Consider the following 26,566-nt stretch of genomic DNA (forward strand, 5'->3'; position numbering starts at 1 on the left):
ATCCAAACTCAGTAGCTGCCAGAAGAAAGAAAGCATTCTTTTCCACCCACAGAGCCACAGGTGGCCCTGGGATCAGCCTGCCCACTGGGCTTTGGGCTGCAGGGGGTCCTACTGCTCTCCTCAGGTTCTGGTCCTCCTTGGATCAGCAACAGCCAGGTCACCTTAAGAGTAAGAAGCTAGAGTAGATAAGGCAAGTCACACCTCCAGGCACATTTTATCCCCCCCCCCCTTATCTGCTAACGTCCACTGGCCCAAAGCCAAGAGGGGAGTGACTCTGGCATGCCAAGGTCCTGGTCAGGGGTGGCTGCAGTCCACAACATAGTAGGGTGAGGGAGGGCTGTAGAACTGTGTGCTCAGTGGGCTGTGCCTTCCAAGTGGACCCTGCTCCCAATAGCTCTGAGTGCCTGCCTTAGCTTACATGTCTCCCCTTGTTTGCTCCTGCCAGGAGGTGGTGAGTGGTGGGCACCTCTTTGGGGTGGGGAGAAGCAAGGTTGGGTGGGCCAGGGGTGGGCTGGGTGCTGCTGCACAGTACAACTACAGAGCCTATTTGAGCCCTTTCAGGAAGGAACAGAGTCCTTGTGGGCCTGCAGAAAGACCTTGGCACCCTGTGAGCAGGTGCAACTGGATCCCACAGGTGGGGGAGGCTGGGGGTCAGGACTGCTGCACCCTCCTGATCCCTCCATACTGTGGCACCTAGGGATCAGCTCTTGCTCCCTCTGTGACCCTTGCAGCAGCTACCCCCACCCTGCAGAACCAGCCTGCACATGTCTGAGAAATAGATTAAGAACATAGAAATACTTAAAGCTACAGAGACTAAAACACAGGGTCCATTCCCCAAAGTGACACTCACCCCAGAACATCAGTTTCTGTACATCTCTGAGTTTGGTGATTACACTTTTTACCAGCTACCCCTGCAGAGCCTCCTGAAGCCAACACCCTGGCTCCTGTGGCTACTCCTGACAGCAGGCACCACACCAAGGATTCTGGAAGCTCTTCATCACCTGGGAGCCATCCAAGACCAACCACTCTTCCCTTGGAGAATGACTCTTATGGGCTGCTGTCACCAAGGCCCAGTCATACACTGCAGCCCTGGCTGGCTCTTCTGGGAGCAGCCATGATCAAAGCCTCTCCACTTGAGGCCCCCTCAGACATACAGCTCCTGTTGGAACTCTGGGCCTCCTGTACCAGGAAGCTTCTAGAAGCCCTGCCTAGCACAGCAGCTACAGTCAGCCAGGGTGTTGGAGAAAGGTGTGGTCCAGCCAGCATTTTATTTGGCTCCACACATGCCAGAGAGAATGCACCAGCGGAGAGACTGGAGGAAGCCATATATCTTCAGGCCCTTGTTGTTGGGTGTGGGGGGTCATGGAAAGACTGCTCTCTGGGCAACTGTGCATGCCTGTGCTTGCTGCGGGTACCACCCTTCTCGTCCCCAGGCCAGACCATCCAGCCCATTACTATGCTCCTATGGGCAGGGTCCTTCTCACCGAGGCCTCATGAGGGTCAGTGACTCATGCTACATGCTGCCCTCGTCCCCTATACCAGTTGTCTTGCTTTCCCCTCCCTCCCTTCTTTCTTTTTATTTATTTATTTTTTATTTATCGATGAGAGAGAGGGGGGGGGGAAGGGGGGTGGAGGAGCGGGAAGCATCAACTTGTAGCAGCTGCTTTTCATATGTGTCTTGACTGGGCAAGCCCAGGATGTCAAACCGGCAATTTAGCATTCCAGGTCATCACTTTATCCACTGCACCACCACAGGTGGCATCCTTCTCCTCTTTCTAGTAGCAGCCTCATCCTGCTCCCCAAGGGGCTGCACTGTTGGTCTGGCCCATCCCCTAATTGGTCTCCATGTCCCTGGACAGCACCCCCTCATACACAGGCATGGAGAGGGAAGGACAGAAATCCTTTTCCTTTATCCCTTCAGTTTGCTGAGTGGGGCCTTTGGGTGGTTGGGCTCCCACACACCCATGGAGCAGGCCTATGTAAAGGAGCCAGCACAAATCAAGAGGAACAAGGAGGAGGGTCCTGCCAGGGAACGCGCTCCCTCTTCAGCTCTCCATACCTCCCAAGAACACACTGAGCACCACTTAGAAGCTCTCCTTAAGGCCTCCTGACAGTTCAAGACTAGAGCAACAGGTGGCCACTCATGCATAAGGCTCATGGCCGGGTTCTTGGGGGGCTTGGAGAGGCACTCACACACTAGGAGACCCACTGGTCCTCACAGAGCTCTGGTGTGTATGCTGAGCAAATGCTCCCACCAAGCTCTGGACAGAAGACAACCCAAACCCCAGTCCTCTGCCATAGCCAGACCATGGGCAGAAACGACTCTCTGGCAATGAGTGCCTGGTGGCCAACCCCTTTTATGCCTGTGTTTTGGGTGGCACGTGGGCCTAATAGATACTTCTGAAGTTGTGAGGCCAGTCTCCTGATTCTACCCAGCAGAGAAAAGGGGAGAGTAGTGGGGGACTCTGAAGGTGCCCCATGATTCCTCAAGCCTGCGGGTCATAGCTTGGGTACCCCTAACCTCCCCAGTCATGCCCCAATCTGCAGGCAGCCTCGAGGGTGGAGATCATTGTCCAGTGGCTCAGGGGCCAGTGCCCCCAATGTGTTATGGGCCTCACTGCACCATGAACAGGCCCAGTCCAGTGGGGTGAGCTGGCTGTGGGGAGTAGGGAGGGGCATTAGCAGGGAGTCTGTGGGTGTCCTCACGTGGGACCAGCAGTCCCCTTCCTGGAGGGTGGGGGAATTCCACAGAGAGGTCACTTGGGTTATGCGGCCCCCTTCGTCTTTTTACCCCTCCCCACATCTGTTTTTATCTCTCCCAGGGTGTGAGACCTGGGTCCTGTGCAGATTGGCCAGGGTAGCGTGTCTATAATGACCACCTCCTGTGTGCTGTGCATAGCTTTGCAGTTTTGGCCTCTAGGGCCTCTCTAGAATAGCTGGAGGCCAGTGGGCCCTCCCCTTCTCCCGCTGTCTTCCTCCCTGCACTTGTCCTGCAATGCCCCACTACCTGCTTAGTAGTGCAGTCTGGGTCCTGCAACTGCTTCTCTCTCAATGAACTTTCTTTGCTGGGAGAGGGGATGTGTAGCCTTGGGCCACATTTGGGTACCCCACCCTCAGCCCCTACCCTCTACTCCCTCAGCTTCCTGATGCTCTGCGCAGAGCCTGACTGGTTCATGCTCAGTCCTGAGGGGACAGTGGGGGAATGCCCAGAAGCACCAGCTGGACCCGGCACTGGGCACATGTGGGCTAGGGGTGCTTGTGGTTTGTGACCCCAAGAGCAGGTGTCTGTGCCTTGTTGGAATCCTGAGGCAGCCACCAGACTAAATGTGGGTCACGATGAACCGCACAGGTTGCTGCTGCATGGGGGTAACAGTCTTGTCCTGCCTGGCCCAGCAACCAGTCTTTGGTTTGAGCTTGGGGGTAAGCCAGGAATGGAACGTTTTAAAATGAGCCTAAAAGAACAAGCACATGAACTTCTTGCTCAGGATGGCAGGTGGGGGGGAGGGGCAGGGCCGCAGCAGGGGTCAGGGGGCCGGCACTCATCCAAGGGGCGGTCAGAGCTGGGGTGGGGGCGGGGGCGGGGGCGGTCTCCCTCCAGATCGGTCGGAGAGGGCTCTAGGACTTTCTCGAGCTGTGACCTGGGCGCTGGGAGGGTAGGCTCGAGGAGGCTCCGGAGGGGCTCTGGGAGGGGCGGTTCAGTTGGAGTTGCAGTTGGCGGGGCAGCGAGGTGGAGGTGGTTCAGTGGGGTGAGGGGGGAGGTGCCCACCGGACTCCGGGAGGCGCCTAGGGGAGGGGTGGGCTATTGGAGGCTGTGGCGGGGGAACCGGGTGTTCCAGTAGGGGGCTCGAGGGGTTGGGGAGGGGCCTCCTGGGAGGGTGGTCCAGTGGGGGCTGCAGCCGGGGTCCCAAGGACGCACGGGGGTGGGCGGTGCTCCCTATTCGGCGCCCAGGCCTGCTCCACGAAGGAACCGCGTGACCCAGGGAGGTGAAGGGGGCGGGCCGGATGGAACTGAGACCCAAGACGCGAACAGCCCCCGGCAGGGTGACTGCTGTGCCCGCGGGAGTGCTAACTGGGGCAGCTGTCGCGGAGGGGAGGGGGGGGGGGAGGGGAGGGAGGGGCGTGGTCAGCTGCGAGGGCCCCAACTATTTCCCGACAGCGCCCGCGGCCGCGGGGTATTTTGGGCGCTGTGGTTGGCTCGCAGCTTGTGCATGGCTCCGACGCCCAGGACCTCGCCGCTCACTGCCCTGGTAATCGGCTTGCGGAACCAGGATGTAGAGCCCTAGACAAAGAGGGCTCGCGTTCGCGGTCTTAGGGGTGAATGCAGAGTGCGCGAGGTCTGGGACTTAACGATGAATGCAGAGGGATGCGGGCCTGGGGCGCGGAGTAACAGCATGCACCAAGGGTTCTAGTTCTCAGCTGTAATGCAGAAGGATGCAGGCCGGGGACGCGGGGGCTGTGAGTACCTGGGAGGGGGAGCTCTGAAGTAAGTGCGGCCAGGGGCGCGGGCTGGAGTCTCAGAAGTGAATGCCGGGGGAATGGGCCGGGGCTTGCGTGCAGATCGCCCTGGGCTCACGGTGACAGAACCGTTTCTAACAGCTGTGGCCGTGGGCTCCACGTGCTGCCCCCATTTCCTCCACTGCGCACGTAGGGGCCCCGTGTTAGCGCGCCCGCCGCCTGCTGCCACCGCAGCATTTCTGCATGTGATCGTGGCGCGCACGGTCTGAACCTCTGCGACGCGGCGTCCTCGCCTCCTGTCACCTCCCTGCTGGGCCTGCTAGTTAGTGCTGTGAGTCCCGCCCCGCCCCCTTCCCCCTGCGTCCCCGAAGCCCCTGACGCGTCGCGGATCAGTCCTGGCCTTTTGTTCACCTTCTCTAGAGCTCTGTATGTGCGGAGCAGCTCTTCATGCGTTTGCCACCGAGCACGCTGGAGGTTATCTCACAACCTGGATAATGTGTCCTCAAGCCCTTTCCTGAGTGGGCCCTTCCAGCCGCTGTAGTAGAGAACTGTTCCCGAGGGTCCTGGCTACTTCCCCGTCTGAAACGCTTGTCCAGGAGAATCCAGGCTCTCAGTGTGGTCATATCTTAGGGTGCCCAGCCCCAGCCTGCTGATCTTGTCTCAAATTCCGGTTAGAATTGAAGCCGGCTCGAAATTCAGAATGCATCTACCAGGAGTCCCCACATTTTTTACACAGGGGGCCAGTTCACTGTCCCTCAGACCGTTGGAGGGCCGCCACATACAGTGCTCCTCTCACTGACCACCAATGAAAGAGGTGCCCCTTCCGGAAGTGCTGCGGCGGGGGGGGGGGGGGGGGGGGGCGGATAAATGGCCTCAGGGGGCCGCATGTGACCCGCAGGCCTTAGTTTGGGGAGGCCTGATAGACTAAGTTATTTTAGAGACTGCCCAAAGTGCAGGGGAGGGATAAAGTCCTTGCAGCTGCATGCTGGATGCCCCCTGCTCATAAGGGAGATTGGGTAGGTGTGATGGGTCACAACATAACAGTTCAAATGTTATGGAAATGTTTACCTGAAACCTATATACTCTATTGATTGGTGTCACCCCATTAAATTTAATTTTCAAAATAAAATTTAGAAGGAAAAGAAAGAAAAGGGAGTTTGGAGCGCACATTGAATCTGCAGAACCAGGATCCTCTGGCCCAGCAGAATTGCCTCCTGCAGGTCTGGAAGGCCAAATGGTGTGTCACCCTACTGCCTCTGTTGGACTGCATCCCTCCGCCTTTTTGTCTTCTTGTGTTGTCACTGTTAATTGCTCTCTTTTGGAGGGTGGCTTGGTGGATTTAATAACCCCAAATGCTAAGTCATCTGTCCTGGGCAAAGATGACTAACACCTCCAGTGTGTTTAAACTTGTGAGTTGGGTGTCTATAGACTTGGTGGCAAGTGGGTTTAGTTTTACTCCTTGCAACACAGAATCCTGTCATGTGATCTGGTGGAGATGGGTATGCAAAGATCTTTTTCTTTCTTACCAGCAGGTGTTTTTAAAATGTAAGGAACCTCCCTGGGTTACCTGGGAGAATAGTAGCTGATTTAAAACACAAAACAAGAGAATTGGTGTTTGCATTTGGTTTGATCTTGGGTCTCCAACCTTCTCTGGGAGGACAGAGCCAGGGGGAGCCACTGGTGCTCCACACTCTTCCCCAGGGCAGGTGCAGAAGGGAATAATGGAGAAGTGTAAAAGCCTTCTCCTAAAGGCATGCTACAGGTCCTGGGGGAAGCCACCCCCTGATCCTCCGGCTGGCCCTGAAGAGGCCTGAACTTGCATGGGGGGCTAGGCTGGGTTCAGGGCACTTGGGGTCCAGGCCTGGGCTGCTGCCCAGTGGTCCTGAGCTTGGGCACTTCACTGGCCTTCTGTGCTGCTTCTGTGCTGTGTCCTTCCCCCTCACCTTCCTGGAGCCTAAGGCTGGGTGGGGGCCTGTGTATAGAAAAGCAGTCTGTGCTTTCCACGCTGGGGACTTTGAGTCTTGTCCTGGAATGGTGACTGCCTGCCAGCCAGTGTTGGTGATTACGCTCACGTGAGCTGACAGAATAAGACTTAAGGCAGGTGAACCCCGCCCTGGACAGCAGGGCCCAGCCTTGGTGGCTGACAGCCCTGTCTTCTGATTCTGCTCTTTTTTGCATCTCAGCCCCCACACAGCTAGCTGTTCCCCCTGGAGCTACTGAGTTCCAGCCACACCACCTGCGGTGCCCTGGACTGAGACTCTGCTTTGTAAACATGCTTTGGCCCTGTGCTGCTCCACGTTTTTTCCATATTGACTGGTGTTAAAATGAATTTCAGATAAGACCCTGGATTTTTGGCCCTTGCTTCTGTGTGGCAGCCAGTGTTCCTGGGATGGGGCTAAACTCCTCCTCTTGACCCCGTTCTGTCCAGTTCACTTTGTAGTCACCCTGTCATCCAGCCCTCACCTTTTTCACAAGTTTTTTTTTTATTTTTTATTTTTCTGAAGTTGGAAACGGGGAGGCAGTCAGACAGACTCCCGCATGCGCCCGACAGGGATCCACCCGGCACGCCCACCAGGGGGCGATGCTCTGCCCATCTGGGGCGTAGCTCTGTTGCAACCAGAGCCATTCTAGCGCCTGAGGCAGAGGCCATGGAGCCATCCTCAGCACCCAGGGCAACTTTGCTCCAATGGAGCCTTGGCTGCGGGAGGGGAAGAGAGAGAGAGGAAGGAAAGGGGGAGGGGTGGAGAAGCAGATGGGTGCTTCTCCTGTGTGCCCTGGCCGGAAATCCAACTCTGGACTCCTGCACGCCAGGCCGACGCTCTACCACTGAGCCAACTGGCCAGGGCCTTCACAAGTTTTTGAGTGTGTGTACAACAGTGTGGTGCACAGGAGAGAGGGACATTCCAGAGGTAGGGGACTGTAGCCTCCCAGGGTGGTCCTTTAGTTCAGAGAAATGTAATCACTAACTGACCCAGGCCTGGAGTCCTCAGGGCATCCCTGTAGTTGGTCTTGTCTCCACAGGCTCCTGTTATGTAACTCAAGAGGAAGGGAGGAACTGTGCTGGTTATGTGGACCAGCAGATTGAGCCCTGCACTGGGTGGTGTCCCCACATTACAGGGGTGAAGCTGACAGGACGACCTGCTTAATGGGTCAGCCTGAGGGTGGGCTGAGAGGGAAGGGGCGGAATTTGTAGGACTGAGGAGGCAGCTTTGGGTGCTACCAGGAGAGGCCCATGTGAGCTCCATCCCTCCTGCCCTGGACCCTGGGTGTATGCAGATGCTCCTCTAACTCTGTGTGCTCTACCCATGTTGGGGGCTCCCTGCCCATCAACTGGGGCAGTTCCTTGCATGTCCAGCCTTCTGGGGAGTATGACTGGTTCACCTGGGTTGTGACCCTGGAGGACTGGGTGGTCGGGTGTGGGGTTGCCCTGAAGCCTGAATATAGGGAGTGATCTGGTCCAGACCAGCCAGGAGTCCTAAGGCCATGTCTCCTGGGCTTGCTCACTCAGTCACCCAGGGGTGTGCCTGTGAGACACGTTAAGGTGCAGAGTCCTGGGCCAGGCCCAGACCTAGACTTTCAGATGGGGTAGGGCCCAGAGCTCTTTTCTGATGAGCTCTTAGTGTGTAAGAAGCGCTGCCTGGAGGTTTCAGAAGCTGTAGGCTGGCAGGATGTAGAAAATGAAACCACATGTGTGCTTGTTTGACACTGGAGTCTGTCTGAGATCTGTGCTGTTGCCCCAGGGTTCTGGAACACCAGGTAAGGAAAGTTTCCATTGCTTCTGGGAATGTCAGGAGGGCCAAGTATGGAGCTCCTGAGGAATAAGAAAGGTGGGGGCTCCACTCCTAGGGACCCTGGGTTTCTCCCCATGCCAGCTGCTCAGGTGGGTGACTGTGTGGTTGCTCTTGTGTCCAGGGAGCATTGTACTAGGTATGGGAAAGTGAACTGAAGGGTGTCCTGGAGCTGAAATGAGGTCCCTGGTGGTGTGTGCACACTGAGGTAAGTGGCTCTGCCTGTGGTACATCCCATGGCCTGGGGCTGCCCCCTCCATTGAGGGGCCTTCCAGCTGTTTGGCAGCTCCAGAGGCATTGGAAAAGCAGCTTTGGGCTTATAGGCCTATGTACTCTTTCCTGGGTACCAGGGTAGGAGACCAAGTTTGAGCTCTTCTGCCTGGCTGATTGTTTAATTTGGCCCCTTGAAATAATGGGGGCCCTTCCAGGACCATGTAACTTACAGGACACAGTTGCCTTCGTTGACGTCTCCCTTTGAAATCCTCTGGAATTCTGAAGCTGCCCCTTGCCCTCCCCGCACCCTTCCTTGTTGCCCCATAAACAAACCCACCAGGCCAGGCTTTTTCAGGGGTTTCACTACACCCCCTCCCACCTCATTTTTCCTGAGTCACAGAAATAAACACAGGCTTAGAAGGTGAAAGATACTCACCCATCAGACCGGTTTCCTTTGCTAAGGCCCTAGGCCTGCACAGAGTGATCAAGTACGAGGTCTGTCTGTGCCCTCAGTAGCTTCTGGGGGTCTCTGCTGTCACCTGGCTTTCGTAGGCCTTATCCTGGGAGGACTGTGGGAACATTTTCTGCTTGGATGGTCTCTGAGCAGCATGCTGGCCAAGTGCAGGGGACTGAGTGCCCAGAACCTGGTAGTTCTTCCAGAGCAGCGGGTTCCACATCTTGGGAACTTTTTGTGTCCACTGTTTGGGGATTGGAGGGGATTTCTCCCCCAATCCAGGCCCTCCATGGTCACCCTTGCAGAATAGGCCGTGTAGTAAGGAGCACAGAACTGTCTCAACCTCTCTCAGCCCAGCCACCCACCCCCACACCCAGTGCATCCCCAACTCTGTGGATGTGGGATCCTTAGCCACGAGTGGGTAAACCCTTCCTCATTCTCACAGCATCTGCTTAGCATGGGAGCCCTTCTCCACCTGGCACAGTCTTCACGGCAGCTCATTTTTTTACTCTCTTTCATAAAGGGGAACTTTGGGCCCTGGCCTGTTGGCTCAGTGGTAGAGCTTTGGCCCGGCATGTGGAAGTCCCAGGTTTGATTCTCAGTCAGGGCACACAGGAGAAGCAACTATCTGCTTCTCCACCCCTCTCCCTCTCCCTTCTCTCTCTCTTTCTCTCTCTCTAATCCTCTCCTGCAGCCATGGCTTGTTGGAGCAAGTTGGCCCCGGGTGCTGAGGATGGCTCTATGTCCTAGCCTCAGATGCTAAAATAGCTTGTTTGCTGAACAGTGGAGCAATGGCCCCAGATGGGAAGTGCATCGCCCAGTAGGGGGCTTCCCTGGTGGATCTGGTTGGTTGGGTCAGTGTACATGTAGGAGTTTGTCGCTCTGCCTCCCAGCTTCTCTCACTTATGAAAAAAAAAATAAGTGAACTTTGTATCAGTGCCTTAATAGAAAACCAATATCATGTAGCATATAGAGAAGTAGTAGTAAGAATAAACAGCAGATAACTCTGTATTTGGATAACTAAACATGATCATCTGCTCCTCTCTGTTAGAAAGGGTGATTGGTGGGCATAGGAACAGTGCCATCACCCCTGTACCAAAAAGAGGTGCCATCCAAAGCCCCTGGGTGAGGCCACCCTTTCTCAGCTCATGGTGGTCTGGAGCTCTGTCTGTCCCTTGAGGCTCCTTCCTTCACCCAGTCACAGCCCTCTCTGGCTAATACTTCTTTGTTTGCCTCCCTGTCTGCTCTGAGCTCTACCAACAAACCCCATCTGCCCATCCCCCAGTCTTTTGCATGGAGTCTCCCCAGAGGCTAATGGGACAGCGAGAGCAGGCTGTCCCTAAGATCTCTCCTGGGGAGGGACATATGCTCAGCCCAGCAACCACAGCCACTTGCTATGAACACTTGAAAATCATGGTATGTTTGGGAAACTGGGTTTTAAATTGCGTTTAGTGTTAGTTAACATTTCAGGATCCCCACAAGGCTGTTGGTTACCAAATGAGACCGGGAAGCCCTGGAGGCTCCCTAGAGGTGGGGATAGCCCAGTCTGGATGGACATGACATCCGGACTGCTACAAGCTCCAGGTTGAGAGCATAGGGCTGGGGCTGATGAGCTCCTCCCCAACTTCATGTGGATGTGGGATCCTGACTGAGTGAGAAAGTGGGGAAATGAGTTCTGGAGAGGACAGGAAGTGTTTGTGAGCTGCTGAGCTGCCCCGACTCTGCTCTTCCCTCCAGGGGCAGCACCACCTTCAGTCCCTCTGAGACCGTGTGGGGCCTGGGCAGCATGGCACCCTCTGGCCGAGCAGTGGAGAAGCCGGTACTCACGAAGCCCCAGCCGGAGCCTGGACGGGAGCCTGGACTGGGCTGTGAACTCCAGACTTGGCAGTGCCTGGTGTTCTCCCTCTGCTTCTACGGCTTCATGGCCCAGATGCGGCCTGGGGAGAGCTTCATCACCCCTTACCTCCTGGGCCCTGACAAGAACTTCACACAGAAACAGGCATGTGGGCTTGGTGTGGGCAGAACGGGCCTGTGGACAAGGGGAATAGCAGACAGGGACATCCCCTGGATGGGGACACAACTGGGGCTGTTGAGGTTAAGCAGCCATGTGGTGTCCTGGGTCCTGTCCCCAATCCTTGAGGGGGCTCTGAGGGGCCTGATTCACTTATTAACTAGGCCTGTTAAAGAGTGACAGTGGCCACAGAGGGGCTCTTAGCCTGCCGTGGGTCTCTGAGGGAGGAGTGCCTCTGTGGGAGGGGTGCCGGAGTGAGAGGGTGCTCCCCTGCTGGCACCTGCTTCCAGCAGAGACTGGCAGCTATTTGCCTAAAGGGATTACTCAAGGAATTTTCCTTTGCTCAAGGACCAAGGATCTTGTTGAAACCTTACTAGTGAACTCGGCACAGGTGAGTCTCGGGTAGGAGGAAGAGGCAGGACATGTTCTGCCCTAGTGGCTTTCCTCTCCAACTTTTGCTATTTCCTTCTCCATAAAATAAAACAAAAAAACTTAGAGGGTGTTGGTTGATGAAGCACACCGTCAGGGCCCCGTCTGAGCTCTGGTCACCACCCTGCTCGTCTACCTGGAGATCCCCGGCTGCCCCAGAGCTGGTGCTGGGCTGCTCACCCCCCAGCCTCCTCTGCCCTTCCAGTGTGGCCTCTGGCCTCTCCACCCTACATTCCTGTCGCTGGACCCTTCTGGGTCCCACTGTGCCCTTGATTTTTTTGGGGAAGGCCCTGGCCTGGAGCTCAGCCCCTACCCCTTGCAGACCCTCTTAGTCAAATGTGATGGCTGTCTTAATGAAGCCTGTCCCCTTCAACCAAGCCATCTTGGAAAGACGGAAATGGCCACATACTGGCCCACATGAGCTCCAGGCCCTGTGTGTCTGCCACTGTGTCTGATCCTATGGTCAGTGCTGGCTGCTGGAGCAGGTCACTTTCCCAGGTGAGGCTGGGTAGGGGGGCTGAGTCTGGGGCCTGCAGGATTGTCTCCTGTGCCCCCCAGACCCTCCAAGGCTCCTTTGAGTAACCAGTCCTTCACATCCCTTGCTTGCTGGTCAGCTAGAGGGCTCTACTTCCTTAGAACACTGATCTGATCTTAAGGGGGGCCGGCATCATCAGCCATGGTGATTACAGGAGTCATGTATGTGAAGCTCTGTTAAGATGACAAGAAAAATCTCTATAGCAAAAAAGTTGTGAGTCCCATTCACCTGCCCTCTCAGGTTGCACATGAACTGATTATGGGGTGGATTCCAGAAATTAAAACCATTCCACCGAACTTGGTGTCATCACAGGGATGATAGGCTTGTCTGGGAAATGAATGTGGTCCGAGATTGCTGGGCCTGCTTGGGAGAGTCACCCACTTGGGTTACAGACTCTCTTACCTAAGTCACAACCTAGGGAATTAAACCACAGTGTTACCCAGGCCCTTTCAGTTTGTCACTCCCAAGGGAGAGGCTGCAGCCAGTGTCCTGGACACCAACACCTGCTCCCTCTGCCTGTGGCCACAGCTTCCAGTTTCTTGCCCCTGTTGACCTCCTGCCCATCTGATAACCGCTGGATTTGTGTTTCCTCAATTTCTGCCATGGCGTGTTTCCTAGCTGTCCCTGTGCCATGCCTTTCTCCATTTCCTGAGGGCTGTCTGCCTTCTGCCTTGGGGGATCCCCAACTTTTTCCTGTGGGTCACGTGTTTTTCCCTGCTGGCTGATGTCCTTCCCATGCTTACAGTGTCTGTTTATGCTAGAGCTTCCAGTTTTTGTGCAGCCAGATTTTCCCTCCTGCTACGCCATGAGCATTACCTTACAAGCTCTCCATTCCCTGACATGCTGCCTTTGGGACAGTCCGAGGCCTTCAGTTCCTCTGCACCTAAGGTGCCTGGGTCAAGTCCTGCAACCCTGCCCCCGAGGGGAGCCCTGCCAAAAACATTTACAAGACAGTTCTTCTGGCTGGTGGCCAACACTCCTGTCACTGGCAGGATCCTCAGTGCCCTCCCCTCCATTCCCTTTCTGCCCTGTCCCTGCCCTCCAGTCAGGAGGACTCAGCTCCTGTTCAAGTGCTGATGGATTTCAACTCTTGACGCCTTTTCCTCTTGGATTTTAGGTCACCTGTGGCCTGGTTCTGCCCCCATCATCCCAGTGGTCCTCAGAACCCACCATCCTGGTGCCCTGTTCCTCTTGCCAGCCCCACAGTCCTGGCCCCCACCCCCAGCTTGTCCTGGCTGCCTTGGGGCCCTGGCTGAGCCTCCCCTCTTCAGAGAAGCCACTATAAGCCCTCTGGATTCCGATCCCAGCACAGCTCCTAAGCTCTTATCTGTCCTAGGACGCCCAAACACTAAGGTATTGGGAATGCACCCAGGAGACGCTGGGCTCAGGCCAGCAGGAGGCTGACTTCTTGCCGGTGTCAGGGCTCTTGACAGACACTGCCACATGGATTTTGTGGGCTCCCAGGCCCATGGCCCTTTGTTGGACATTGTTCTCTGCAGGAGAGGCAGAGAGTAGGGTGGAGATGGGAAAGACCAGCAAGTCATCTGCCAATAGGTCTCATCAGTGAAGGGCTAGGGACTGTTTGATGTTCCCAGATTTTCCATAAACACGGTCCAGATCCCTGTAGCTGGGCAGTGGCTGTCGATGACCAAGCACAGGTTATTCAGCTTCCCACAGGGGACTGACTTACACCAAGAATGTCTAGGAATGTCCTGGGAGGCCTTCAGCACTTGTTTTGGGGACCACAGCCTTTGGGGTCAGCCTTGGATTCCTATGGGCATGTGGGTTCAGGAGGCTGCTGGTTAGGGAGCTTTGGTTGGAGTCTTCCAGCAGCCTTCCTCTGAGACCCTGGAGGCTTGTCAGTGTGTGTGTCCAGTCTGGAGTCCTGAGCAGACTTGGATGAGCTGCTCCAGCTGGCTCATCAGCAGCACATCTGGGTGAGCAGATGCCAGGGCTGTAGAAACTGTGGGTAAACCAGCTGGAGCGTGTGGTTCCAACCAGCCTCCCAGTGGGCCCCACATGCTGACCAGGGCTCTACTGTGGCCCTTGGCTTCCATCTGTGAAATGAGGCCTTGGAGCCTGCTGGCCACTTGGGGCCAAGGGCCACCTGTGCTGGTGTTAGCAGATGGTCACACTCATGGCACAGTTCTGGTGGGGAGCTCCCAAAGAGAGCCATCAGCGGCTGCGGTGCCAAGCTGCACAGGGTCATGAACCTGCCATCCTGCAGGTCACCAACGAGATCACGCCTATGCTGTCCTACTCCTACCTGGCAGTGCTGGTGCCCATCTTCCTGCTGACAGACTACCTGCGCTACAAGCCAGTGCTGTTCCTGCAGGGCCTGAGCTACATTTCTGTGTGGCTGCTGCTGCTGTTTGGCCATTCTGTGCTGCACATGCAGTTCATGGAGTTCTTCTACAGCCTCACCATGGCCGCCCGCATCGCCTACTCCTCCTACATCTTCTCGCTCGTGCACCCCTCACGTTACCAGCGCATGGCCAGCTACTCAAGGGCCGCCGTGCTGCTGGGCGTCTTCACCAGCTCTGTGCTGGGCCAGCTGCTCGTCACCCTGGGCAAGGTCTCCTTCACCATGCTCAACTACATCTCGCTGGCCTTCCTTACCTTCAGCCTGGTCCTCACGGTCTTCCTGAAGCGTCCCAAGCGTAGCCTCTTTTTCAACCGCAATGAGCCTGCATGCAGTCGAGCCTCACCTTCCGAGTTGGACCAGATGCACCCAGGCCCTGTCCAGCCCGCAGGCAGGAAGCTCAGTCGGACGCTGCTGGCAGCCTGGTGGGACTGTATCCTTGTGCGCATGTTCCGGGAGCTGGGGGACAGCCTGCGGCTGCCACAGCTGCGCCTCTGGTCCCTCTGGTGGATCTTTAACTCAGCCGGCTACTACCTGATTGTCTACTATGTGCACATCCTGTGGAATGTGGTTGAACCCACTACAGACACAACCAAAGTCTACAACGGTGGGGTGGACGCCGCCTCCACTCTGCTTGGTATGCCCAGCCGGCCCTACCTGCCCCACCTGCTTTGTCTACCCCATGGGGATGACAGTAACTGTCCTGTTTCTACAGGTGCCATCACCTCCTTTGCTGCGGGCTTTGTGAAGATCCGCTGGGCCCTGTGGGCAAAGCTGGTCATCGGAGGCATGACAGCAGTGCAGGCCGGGCTGGTCTTCCTCATGCACAGCACGAATAGCATCAAGCTATGCTATGTGGCCTTTGTGCTGTTCCGCGGCCTCTACCAGTTCCTGGTGCCCATTGCCACGTGAGTTGGACTGTGTGGGGGTGGATGAGAGGCCAGTGGGCCCAGGGCCTGGTGGACAGCAGGCTGCAAGTGGCCATGCACCATCCTCCTTCACGGTGGGGGACTGATAAGCTGTATGCATGTATTAAGAGGCATGCCTTCCAGAATGTCCTGTGGCAATTAAAAGTGGTGTGTGCCAAGCAGTGTGAAGCAAGTTTGGTGGTGGGAGGATCAGTGAACCCTGGACACCTTCAGCTAGGGGCCCAATTGTTCCCTTGTTTATAGCATGTCCATCCCAGCTGCCTGCCATGACCCTGAGGCTCAGCAAGGAGTCCTTCTGTGTGATGTATTCTCTGCTTCTCCCACCAAGGCCATTTGGTGTCTACAGGGATGGGTCCTTGCGAAGTTTTTCCTCCCCCAGCCTTCCTGCCCTGTTTTCTAGGCCCCAAGTGCTGCTGCAGTCCTGTCCTGGGTAACCCCATGGCCTTTCTTACCTCTGCTCCCAATGTGGGGACTAGCAGCCTCTGGCCAAGGAGCAACCAGGTATCCCAGCTTACCTTCTGTCCAGGCCTCTACTGATGCCCTCATGTTCCTCACACCCCCGGGCACCCTCCTGCGCCTGCCCAGAGACATCCTGATAGCTGCTCACCAGCTTGCCTGTGCTTTCCAGAACCTCCCCCTGCCCACATCCTGCTTGTTCCTAAGACCCTCTGTGCTCCTTTGAACTGACCTCTCACAAAGCTGCATGCTTACGTTCCCCGTGCTCACACCACACAGGCACACGGGAGCCCGCCTCCCTGTACCTCCCACACCCAGTGGGTGTGTCTGTTTACCATAGCATCCCCAACCCCCAGCGTGAGGCACCTCCAGTGCTATCCTCCTGCCAGTTACACCCATGTAGGAACATCTGTCCCCACCTCTTCTTGAGCTCAGACTGTATCCTCAGTTTCCTGACCCACTGCAGTCCCCTGTTCATGGCATGGTGGCCTTACCTCCCTGTGCCATCTCACAGAAGATCCCAGTACCAACACTTCCCTCTCCACTTTCAGCCTGTACCTGCCCTGGGGTCTAAGAGCCTGACCAAACCCGGGGTCCTTCCTGTCCTGCTCCTGAGGGCCAAGTGTTGCCAGATACCCTGACCACACTCTTGGCAGAAAATACCATCTCAATTAGCTGTCCAAAATGCAGGTGTAATTGGTCCTCTTGGTGACAAGTGACATGCCACCTGGCTAATCCCCAACTGATGGGGATGCTGTCTTCAATATCTTGCTATGACAGATAACACTGAGATTAATAGTCTCTCAACCTGCGTTTTTTTTCCAAATTCTGATAATGGCCCCTGATGTTCCTAGAAAGGGACTGGCCAGGTCAACAGGCATGCGCTTTAGCAAGGGGGTGTTGGTAGATAGTGCAGATGCCTGCCAGGCAAGCACACTGCCCCTGTGACCTGAGGGCCAGCCTGCCTGTTTAGTGCAGCTGGGCTGGTTCCTCCCTGGTATTAGTATTAGTGGCCACTTTATATCTGTGGACTCTTTCTGTTGGGATCTCTTTATTCCTTATTTACCTGTAGTACACTTAGAACTATCATATGTGCCAGGAGCCTTTAATCATGTATGTTATGCTTTGCATTTAATCTGACTTGTGAAGTTTATGGTGTGCCATGTAATACTCATGTGGATGGTGTGGTGTGTATGGGGTGGCCTCTGCTGTGCCTTTGGGGCCTGACTCAGCTCTGGTTTCCCAGGAGTTAATCTGTCTTTTCAGACCTAGATTGACAAGGTCTCTTCTCAGTTCGTGTCCGTCATGTGAGCGCTCATTCTGTCATCTCCTGTATTTCCTGCCCCCTGGATTCCAGTACAGCAGAAGGCCCTTGGCCCTGGTCATTCTCTTTAAAGGCTTCTTGGATATTTTTGTTTGTTTGGTCTCCACAACTTGAGACGATTTCTTGTCTAGTCATTACTTTTAAAGGCGCTTCAGGGATTTTAATTGGAAATATGCACAAACATTAATTTTTTTGCGGAGGACTGGGAGCCCTGAGCATGTTAATTCCACTTGCTCTTCTTATTTAACTGTTCTTTGTCTAATTTATTGAATCATTTAATGACTTTAAAATCATTAAAGACTTTATTTTTTTTATTTTTTTATTTTTTTTATTTAATTTTTTTTGTATTTTTCTGAAGCTGGAAACGGGGAGAGACAGTCAGACAGACTCCCACATGTGCCGACTGGGATCCACCCGGCACGCCCACCAGGGGCGACGCTCTGCCCACCAGGGGGCGATGCTCTGCCCCTCCGGGGCGTCGCTCTGTTGCGACCAGAGCCACTCTAGCGCCTGGGGCAGAGGCCAAGGAGCCATCCCCAGCGCCCGGGTCATCTTTGCTCCAATGGAGCCTCGGCTGCGGGAGGGGAAGAGAGAGACAGAGAGGAAGGAGAAGGGGAGGGGTGGAGAAGCAGATGGGTGCTTCTCCTATGTGCCCTGGCCGGGAATCAAACCCGGGACTTCTGCACGCCAGGCCGATGCTCTACCACTGAGCCAACCGGCCAGGGCCCCATTAAAGACTTTAATTCCAGAATTTCTCTCATGATGCTCTGCCTATTCTCCTGAGGATGATCTTTTGAGAGTGCTGTAGTAAATATGATTCTCTCTGTGCCAAGGTTACTAGGGGACTTTTAAATGTCTTCCCAAGGTTGCATTGGGCACTGTTCTGCGTTCATTTTCTGAGTCATTGAGAGAGGATGCCATGGGTGGCTGGGGCACTGGGCTGGTCTCCAGTGGCCTTAGTGGGCACAGCCAGTCATCAGATCACATGGCCATTTTGTACTTGTGGTCACTTCCTGTCTCTCCCGGCCAAGGCTGATCTCGGCCCGTTTTCCTATTAAGTTTTCAGATTGCGTCTTCTCTTTCTAAGGAGCTCTGTGCCCTGGTCTTTGGAGTCAACACGTTCCTCGCCACTGTTCTCAAGACCATCATCACTCTCATCGTTTCCGACAGGCGGGGCCTGGGCCTCCCGGTCCGCTCACAGGTGAGCCCCTGTGTTGGGTTTGCTTCCTCAAGGAGGGGGACCTCCCAGTGCCCACCCAACCAGCAGCATTGTCCATCCCCTCCATGGGGTCCAGACTACCAATTTGGGCAGGGGTTCAGGCTCAGATCTGGCAGAGCTTGTGGGGCCAGTGGCCTGCAGCTGGCCTGAGAATGCTTGTTTTTTTTTTTTAGACAATTTTAACAGGGTGACATTGGTCAACTAGAGTACATAGATTTAGGGAAAACATCTCCACACCATTTGATATTCAATTATGTTGTATTACCCAAAGTCAAATCGTCCTCCGTCACCTTTTATTTATTTCTCTTTATGCCCCTCCCCTCAACCCTTCCCTCTCTTCCCTTCCCCTCCTCCTGGTAACCACTGCACTCCTATCTATGTCCGTGAGTCTCAATTTTGTGTCCCACCTATGTGTGGAATCATACAGTTCTTAGCTTTTTCTGATTTATATAGTATGCTTGTTTTTTTTTTTTAAATACTTTTCATTTTTGGATAACTGTTCATTTACTTGCAGTGTTAGAGGTAATCCAGAGTTCCATGTACATACTTCATTACCAGTTTTCCCACTGGTCACATCCTGCAGTTCTCTTGGGCAGTGTTACCACCAGAATATTGACCTTATAAGGTTAAGAAGCAGAAGCTTCCCGTGGGGTCCCTCAGGCTGCCCTCTCATAACCATACCACCTGACCCCCCCACCTGCTTTGATCTCTTGCTCAGTGTTCTTTTTCCTTCCTGTTTTATCAAGGTTCTGTCTTTATCATCTCCTTCTGGTTAAGAGAACCTTCTTTAGCCATTCTTTTAGGGCAGGTCTGCTGGTGTCAGATTCGTTACTTAGTTTTTGTTGTTTTTTGGTTTTTAACCTGAGAAGGTCTTGATTTCTTTTTCCTGAAGATACAGGTTTCTAGACTGACAGCTTTTTTCAGCATGTGAAAAATTTGCCACTTCCTTGTAGCCTTCATGGTTTGTGATGAAAAATTCTGTCATTCTGATAGTTTTCCCCTAAGTTGTCATTTTTTTAATGGCTACATTCAAGATTATTTTTCTTTGTCTTTAGCTTTCAGAAGGTTAAATATGGGGTAAAATGTTCTTACTACAGCTGGGTGAGGGTGAGTCTTGAGTCCGTAGGGGTGGGTTTGGCGTCGTTTCCACCCGGTGGATGGGAGTGAAGTCCAGGCTTTCCGTGTGGTCTCTGGGGGTGAATGTTCCAGCTCCCACTGGGCCTTGAGCAGCACCATCCCATGAGGCATGGGCCTCCTTACAGCCTGGGTAACAAGGGTGGGTCTGGCCGGAGCAGAGCTATTTCATCTGTCACTTCCTGTCCTGCTGGGATGTCCCTTTCCTGGTCCTCTGGTAGAGAAAGCAGCTTTCTTGGGGCTTCGTTTTTCTGCATGTGTTGCCATTTCTGGGTTGCTGGCTTCTTCGGTTTCAAAATACCTGCATCAAAATGGAAACAAAGCCTGGGACCCATCACACATCACCCTGCTGTGCCTTGGGCTCTGGGGTCCCTAGTTGGGCTGCCTCTTGCCTTCAGAGCCACTTTCTTATGTAGTGCTCTGTGTGGCACCAGCATTCAGTCATACTGAGGAAGAAATTAGGAGACATGCAACTTCATCTTCCTGGGAGCAAAGTCCTCTATGGTTCCCTTCCTGGTTCACTTTTAAAATGAACAGGTGTCCTAGCAGGCTGAGTGTGCTGGTGCTGCTAGGGGCTCAAAGGGGGACTTGAGCCTGGTCTGGCCCACAGACACCTTGAGACCACCCAGACCTCCTACCCCCCTGGTGGTCGAGAGAATCAGGAGAGACATTTCTAGGTGTGCATCCCTTTGTATCACTACTGTGCACCTTCGCCTGTCCCCAGGGTAGCCACTGGCTCAATGCATAGGGGCTGCCTAGGTCTCAGGCTGCCCATCTTGACCGGGCTCCAATGCATGCACAGGTGTGCACGAGCCTTCAGCAGTGGAGGAACTGCGCATGGAGCAAAGGGTACATGTTTGCTCACGTAAAATGACCAAAGTACCTGGGGGTAGATCACAGAGGCCACAGAGAGGGACCCGAAGTGCCAGGGTTCTGCAGGAAAGCAGCGGGAGATCTTCTAGGGCTGTGCCTAGTGTGGCCGGAAGAGGATGGAGGGCAGGCCTTGTGTACTGGGGACCTGCTCCTAGGGTGGTCTCTGACCCCTGGGTGCCCATCCCACCCTTGCAGTGTTATTATGGCTGCAGAGCAAGAGGAGGGAGAGGGAGGAATACACATGCACACGGCCTGCTCCCCAGCTGCCCTCACAGTGTCTCCTACCACTGCTCCCCCTCCCTCCTCTCCCAAGCCCCATCACATCCCAGGCTGCCCTCACCTCCCACCCTCACCTGCACCTCTCTCTCTTCCAGTTCCTTGTCTACTTTGTGTACTTCGTGGTGCTATCCTTTGCCTACTTCTTGGGAGCTGTGCTGGAGAGCCTGTGGCACTTCCAGTGGGGCCACCACCAGCCCCTGCCCCTGGCCCAGGAGCTAAAGAGCCCCTCAGAGGAGAAGGCCATTCAGGTGCTGAGCCTGCAGGATGGGGCCCTCTGCAACCTACAGCCTGAAGCTACGACCCTGGCCCCAGAGGACAGCGCATGGGCCACAGGACCAGGCTTGAGGGAGCAGCCTGAGGCCAAGGCCTGACCTGGCCAGACCTGCTCCCTGCCCAGCTGGTGAGTGGCCAGATTCCAGACTCCCGAGGCAGCCTGCTGTGCGTCTTCAACCTCCTTACTAAGCCTGGAGCCTTGGCGACTCAGAACTGTCCTGTCCTTGGCAAGTTACCAGTCCTCTTAAGCCTTGACATGTCAAAACTGTCATGTCCCTGGCAGGTTGTTTATTCTTTTGGAATCAGAAAGCTGGATTGCTGGCATTGTTTGAAATCTATTGTTTAGATTATAGAACCAATGACCAATGGGGCCCCTATGTGGTCTGCTTCTGTGATACCCACCTTGAGGGCCACTTGCCTCAGAAAGGGGTGCCTTGGCTTGTCCTGTGGTGTCCTTGAGCCCTATGCCTCTCAGGCTCACATTCTGACTTTGCTCTGTAGCCTGCTTGGGACACTGCAGCAACTGCTGGGCCACGGTGGGTTGCCTACACATGGCTGGTGTTGGGGTACCACCATGCACTTACCAGGCTTTCCCACCTTCACCCACCTTGGGAAGCAGATTCCACTGGTCCCTGGGGACCGGTGAGTGCCAACTCAGAGGACACTAGCCCCTGTGGGGTGGGGGTGGGAGCCCAGATTCCAAGTGCCTGTGACATTCCTAGTTGTCCAGGTGCTCTCATTTTAAACAATGCTGTGTTCCTTTTGTTTTTGTTTCCTCCCTCACTGGGCTCTGTTTCTGTGGGAGAAATGGCCCGGGACCAGAAGGCACTTCCCCGTTGTGTGGAGGCTGGGGTGCTGGGGCCTTTGGGAGCTGGCTCCTTCTTTGCTCTGAGCCCTCAATCATCCTTCCCATTCTACTTGCCTGCCCACACGCCAATCCACAGGACACGCCAGCCCACAGGACACGCCAACCGGGGCTCTTCTGGAAACCAGTTGTGTCAAGATGTGAGACCTAAAACACATTAAACAAACCATGTGACCTGAGTGAGGGGTTCATGATTCCAAGAAGTCCTTGGGCGGGGGCATGCTGGGATCAATTGGGAAGCCAAGAAAGGTGCCCCCAGGCACAAGAAGAGACCCAACAAGGGCTCATCTTGTACTTGATGCTACCCCCTAATGGCCTTCTGCCCTCATGCAAGGTGGGGTGGCTGAGCAGTGCCTGAACTGGCAGGGTCCAGGGAAAGGCCGCTGCTCCGAGCTAGCCTGGCATGGGGCATCAGGAACACACTCCTGCCTGAGTGGTGGCTGAGTTGAGCACCTGAGAGTCGAGGAGGAGGGCGTGCACAGGGGTTGGCCCAACTCACGGCCGACAAAGTGGGTCAGACTGATGCTTTGGTCCCTGAGCGTGTCTACTACATAGGCCACCACTGCCCCTCTGACAATGCTGGGAAGGGGCAGCACTGAACTCAGGGCCCAACACTCTTCCCCTTTTATGCAGGGGTGGGATTCAAATAATTTAACAACCAGCTCTCTGCCCTAATGACTGTTTTAAGAATAAAAAATATATATACTGAAAGGTACTGTAGTTTATTATTTCATGCATTTAATACTTAAATAAGAACAATAAAAGAGGCACACAAAATTAGATTATAAGAGTTTTTGTTTATTTTTAATGATTTTAATTTGTGTTTACACAGATTCAAGTGTCCCACCAAATATCTCCCCCCACCCCTTTATTCCCCTCGCCCCCCCCATGCCCTCTTCCCCCAATGGCTTCCCCCCTTCCCTCCAGGATTTGCTGTCCTGTTCTCTATAATGCTGTGTTATGTATATATAATTTCATTACACTCTTTCCCTTCTCTGATCCCATCTTCTTTTCTACTTTCCCTATGACTGCTTTTCCTCTGGTCCCACCTCTGCCTCTGTTCCATTGTTCAGTTCATATTGTTCATTGGATTCCTCAAATAAGTGAGGTCATATGGTATTTTTCTTTCTCTGCCTGGCTTATTTCACTTACCATAATAGTTTCCAGGTCCATCCATGTTGTTGCGAAAGGTAAGATTTCCTTCTTCCTCACGGCAGCGTAGTATTCCATTGTGTATATGTACCGCTGCTTTTTAATCCACTTGTCCACTGACAGACACTTGGGCTGTTTCCAGATCTTGGCTATTGTAAACAATGCTGCCATAAACATAAGGGTGCATTTCTCCTTTTGAATCAGTGATTTGGTATTCATAGGAAATATTCCTAAAAGTGGGATAGCTGGGTCAAAGGGCAGTTCCATTTTTAATTCTTTTTTTTTTTATATTTAAGTATAAACAATGTTTTTATTATTTATTTACTTATTTATTTATTTATTTTTTGTATTTTTCTGAAGCTGGAAACGGGGAGAGACAGTCAGACAGACTCCCGCATGCGCCCGACCGGGATCCATCCACCCGGCACACCCACCAGGGGCGACGCTCTGCCCACCAGGGGGCGATGCTCTGTCCCTCCGGGGCATCGCTCTGCCGCAACCAGAGCCACTCTAGTGCCTGGGGCAGAGGCCAAGGAGCCATCCCCAGTGCCCGGGCCACCTTTGCTCCAATGGAGCTTTGGCTGCGGGAGGGGAAGAGAGAGACAGAGAGGAAGGATGGGGGGGGGGTGGAGAAGCAAATGGGCGCTTCTCCTATGTGCCCTGGCTGGGAATCGAACCCGGGTCCCCTGCACGCCAGGCCGACGCTCTACCGCTGAGCCAACCGGCCAGGGCCTGTATTGATTTTTGAAAGATTATATGTTTCAAGGAATTTGTCCGTTTCACCTAGGTTGTCTAATTTTATGGCATACAGTTCTTTTTTTGTTTGTTTGTTTTTTGTACTTAGAACGTGTATTTTCTTAGTATAATTAGAATATTGAGACAAAGAATAGGATCATCTCTTGGTTTCTCTATATGACTTTCTGATTACAAAAGTAGTATATGTTCTTTGTCAAAAATATGAAAAATATAGAGAACTCTAAAGACAATAAAAACCACCCATAGTCCACGATCAAGATACAACTTGTTAAACATGAGTATTTTTCTTTCCTGTTACACTTGTAACTATTATTGTTGTTATTATTTTGTTTCACATATTTTTTTATTAATTTATTGTGTTTACATAGATTCTAATGTCACCTGTGTTCCCCAGTACACCTCCCCTGTCTCCCTCCCTGTAAACACCCTCCCCACTTCCCTCCAGGATTTGTTTTTCTGCTCTCGTCCCGTTGTATCACCCTATCATCCCTTTCCCTCTGTCCGCTTTCCTTCTGGATCCTTTGATCCCGCCTCTGTCTCTATTCCGCTCCTCAGTTCATATTGTTCATCGGATTCCTCATATGAGTGAGGTCGTATGATATTTTTCTTTCTCTGCCTGGCTTATTTCACTTAACATAATAGTTTCTAGTTCCATCTGTGTTGTTGCAAAAAATAATATTTTCTCCTTTTTCGTGGCCCCATAGTATTCCATTGTGTATATGTACCACAGCTTTTTAATCCACTCATCCACTGACGGACACTTGGGCTATTTCCAGGTCTTCACTATTATGAACAATGCTGCCATAAACATGGGGTGCATTTCTCCTTTTCAAACTGTGCTATGGTATTCTTGGGGTATATTCCTAAAAGTGGGATGGCTGGGTCAAAAGGCAGTTTGGTTTTTAATTTCTTGAGGAATCTCCATACTGTTTTCCACAGTGGCTGCACCAGTCTGCATTTCCACTAGCAGTGCAGGAAGGTCCCCTTTTCTCCACATCCTCGCCAGCACATACTCTGTGTTGTTTTGTTGATGAGCGCCATTCTTACTGGTGTGAGGTGATATCTCATTGTGGTTTTAATTTGCATTTCTCTAATGATTAGTGATGTTGAGCATTTTATCATATGCCTATTGGCCATCTGTATGTACTCTTTGGAGAAGTGTCTATTCATCTCTTTTGTCTATTTTTTGATTGGACTATTTATATTCCTGGTGTTGAGTTTTACAAGTTCTTTATAAATTTTGGTTATTAGCCCTTTATCAGAAGTGTTGTCGAATATGTTCTCCCATTGTGTGGTTTGCCTTTTTATTTTGTTCATATTGTCTTTAGCTGTACAAAAGCTTTTTAGTTTGATATAGTCACATTTGTTTATCTTGTCCTTTATTTACCTTGCGTGTGGAGATAAATCAGCAAATATATTGCTGTGAGTGATGTCGAAGAACTTATTGCCTATGTTTTCCTCTAGGATGCTTATGGTTTCATGATTTACATTTAAGTCTTTTATCCATTTTGAGTTTATTTTTGTGAATGGTGTGAGTTGGTGGTCTAGTTTCATTTTTTTGCAGTTGGTTGACCAATTTTCCCAACACCATTTGTTAAAGAGACTGTCTTTACTCCAGTATGGTATCACCACCCTTGTCAAATATCAATTGTTCATAAAGGTGTGGGTTTATTTCTGGGTTCTCTGTTCTGTTCCATCGATCTATATGCCTATTCTTATGCCAGTATCAAGCTGTTTTGAGTACAATGGCCTTGTAGTATAACTTGATGTCCGGAAGTGTGATACCACCCTTCTTTTTCAAGATTACTGAGGCTATTTGTGTTCTTTTTTGGTTCCGTATGAATTTTTGGAATATTTGTTCTATATCTTTGAAGTATGTCCTTGGTATTTTAATAGAATTGCATTGAATTTATAAATTGTTTTGGGTAATATGGACATTTTAACGACGTTTATTCCTCCTATCCATGAAGACGGTTTATGGTTCCACTTGTTTGTATCTTCCTTGATTTCTTTTATCAATGTTTTATAATTTTTTGAGTATAAGTCTTTAACCTCCTTGGTTAAATTTACTCCTAGGTATTTTTTTGTTGTTGCAATAGTGAAGGGGATTTTTTGCTTAATTTCTCTTTCAGACAGATCATTGTTGATATATAAAAATGCCTCTGATTTCTGAGTATTAATTGTATATCCTGCCACCTCGCTGAATTCATTTATCAGTTCCAGTAGTCTTTTGACTGCGACTTTAGGGTTTTCTAGGTATAGTATCATATCATCAGCAAATAACGATAGTTTTACTTCTTCTTTTCCAATTTGGATGTCTTTTATTTCTTCTTCTTGTCTGATTGCTGTGGCTAGGACTTCCAAAACTATGTTGAATAAGAGTAGTGAAAGGGGGCACCCCTACCTTGTTCCTGATCTTAAGGGATTGCTTTTAACTTTTGCCTATTGAGTATGATGTTGGCTGTGGGCCTGTCATAGATGGCCTTTATCATGTAGAGGTATGTTCTGTGTATTCCCACTTTGCTGAAAGTTTTTATCATAAATGGGTGCTGGATTTTATCAAATGCTTTTTCTGTATCTATTGATATTATCATATGGTTTTTGTCCTTCCTTTTGTTTATGTGATGAATCACATTCACTGATTTGCGAATATTGTACCAGCCTTGCCTCCCCAAAATAAATTCCACTTGATCCTGGTATATGATTTTTTTCATGTGTTGCTGGATCCAGTTTGCTAATATTTTGTTGAGAATTTTAGCATCTAAATTTATCAGGGATATTGGCCTATAGTTTTCTTTCTTTGTGTTGTCTTTGCCTGGTTTTGGAATCAGAATTATGCTCACCTCTTAAAGGAGCTTGGAAGTTTTCCCTTCTCTTGAATTTTTTGAAATAGCTTGAGAAGGATAGGAGTTAATTCTTTGAATGTTTAGTAGAATTCGCCTGTGAAGCCATCTAGCCCAGGGCTTTTTTTTGTTGGGAGTTTATTGATAACTGTTTTTATCTCATTTGTTGAAATTGGTCTATTTAGGTTTTCTGATTCTTCCAGATTGATTTTTGAA

General features: G+C 52.3%; 1 protein-coding gene across 10 annotated transcripts in view; it reads left to right on the forward strand.

Annotated features, from left to right (window-relative positions):
* The first annotated feature begins 360 nt into the window (after positions 1 to 360).
* The window catches only part of SLC19A1 (solute carrier family 19 member 1), a 45,568-nt gene continuing 19,362 nt past the window's right edge, over positions 361 to 26,566 (forward strand). Inside the window, exons 1-6 of one of the 10 annotated variants that reach the window (XM_066370007.1) lie at positions 361 to 451; positions 10,648 to 10,909; positions 14,113 to 14,884; positions 14,963 to 15,155; positions 18,016 to 18,157; positions 20,557 to 22,379. In XM_066370007.1, coding sequence (XP_066226104.1) covers positions 10,697 to 10,909; positions 14,113 to 14,884; positions 14,963 to 15,155; positions 18,016 to 18,157; positions 20,557 to 20,832 — 1,596 coding nt within the window. In that variant the 5' untranslated portion in view covers positions 361 to 451; positions 10,648 to 10,696 and the 3' untranslated portion in view covers positions 20,833 to 22,379. Of the gene's footprint in view, positions 452 to 3,585; positions 3,654 to 4,138; positions 4,335 to 4,361; positions 4,456 to 4,730; positions 4,787 to 7,592; positions 8,212 to 10,647; positions 10,910 to 14,112; positions 14,885 to 14,962; positions 15,156 to 18,015; positions 18,158 to 20,556; positions 22,380 to 26,566 lie in introns of those variants that run through there. The other 9 variants (XM_066370004.1, XM_066370002.1, XM_066370012.1 and 6 more) reach the window with 9 other exon arrangements.

This window comes from Saccopteryx leptura, chromosome 2 (assembly GCF_036850995.1).
Source record: "Saccopteryx leptura isolate mSacLep1 chromosome 2, mSacLep1_pri_phased_curated, whole genome shotgun sequence".
Classification (NCBI taxonomy): Eukaryota; Metazoa; Chordata; class Mammalia; order Chiroptera; family Emballonuridae; genus Saccopteryx; species Saccopteryx leptura.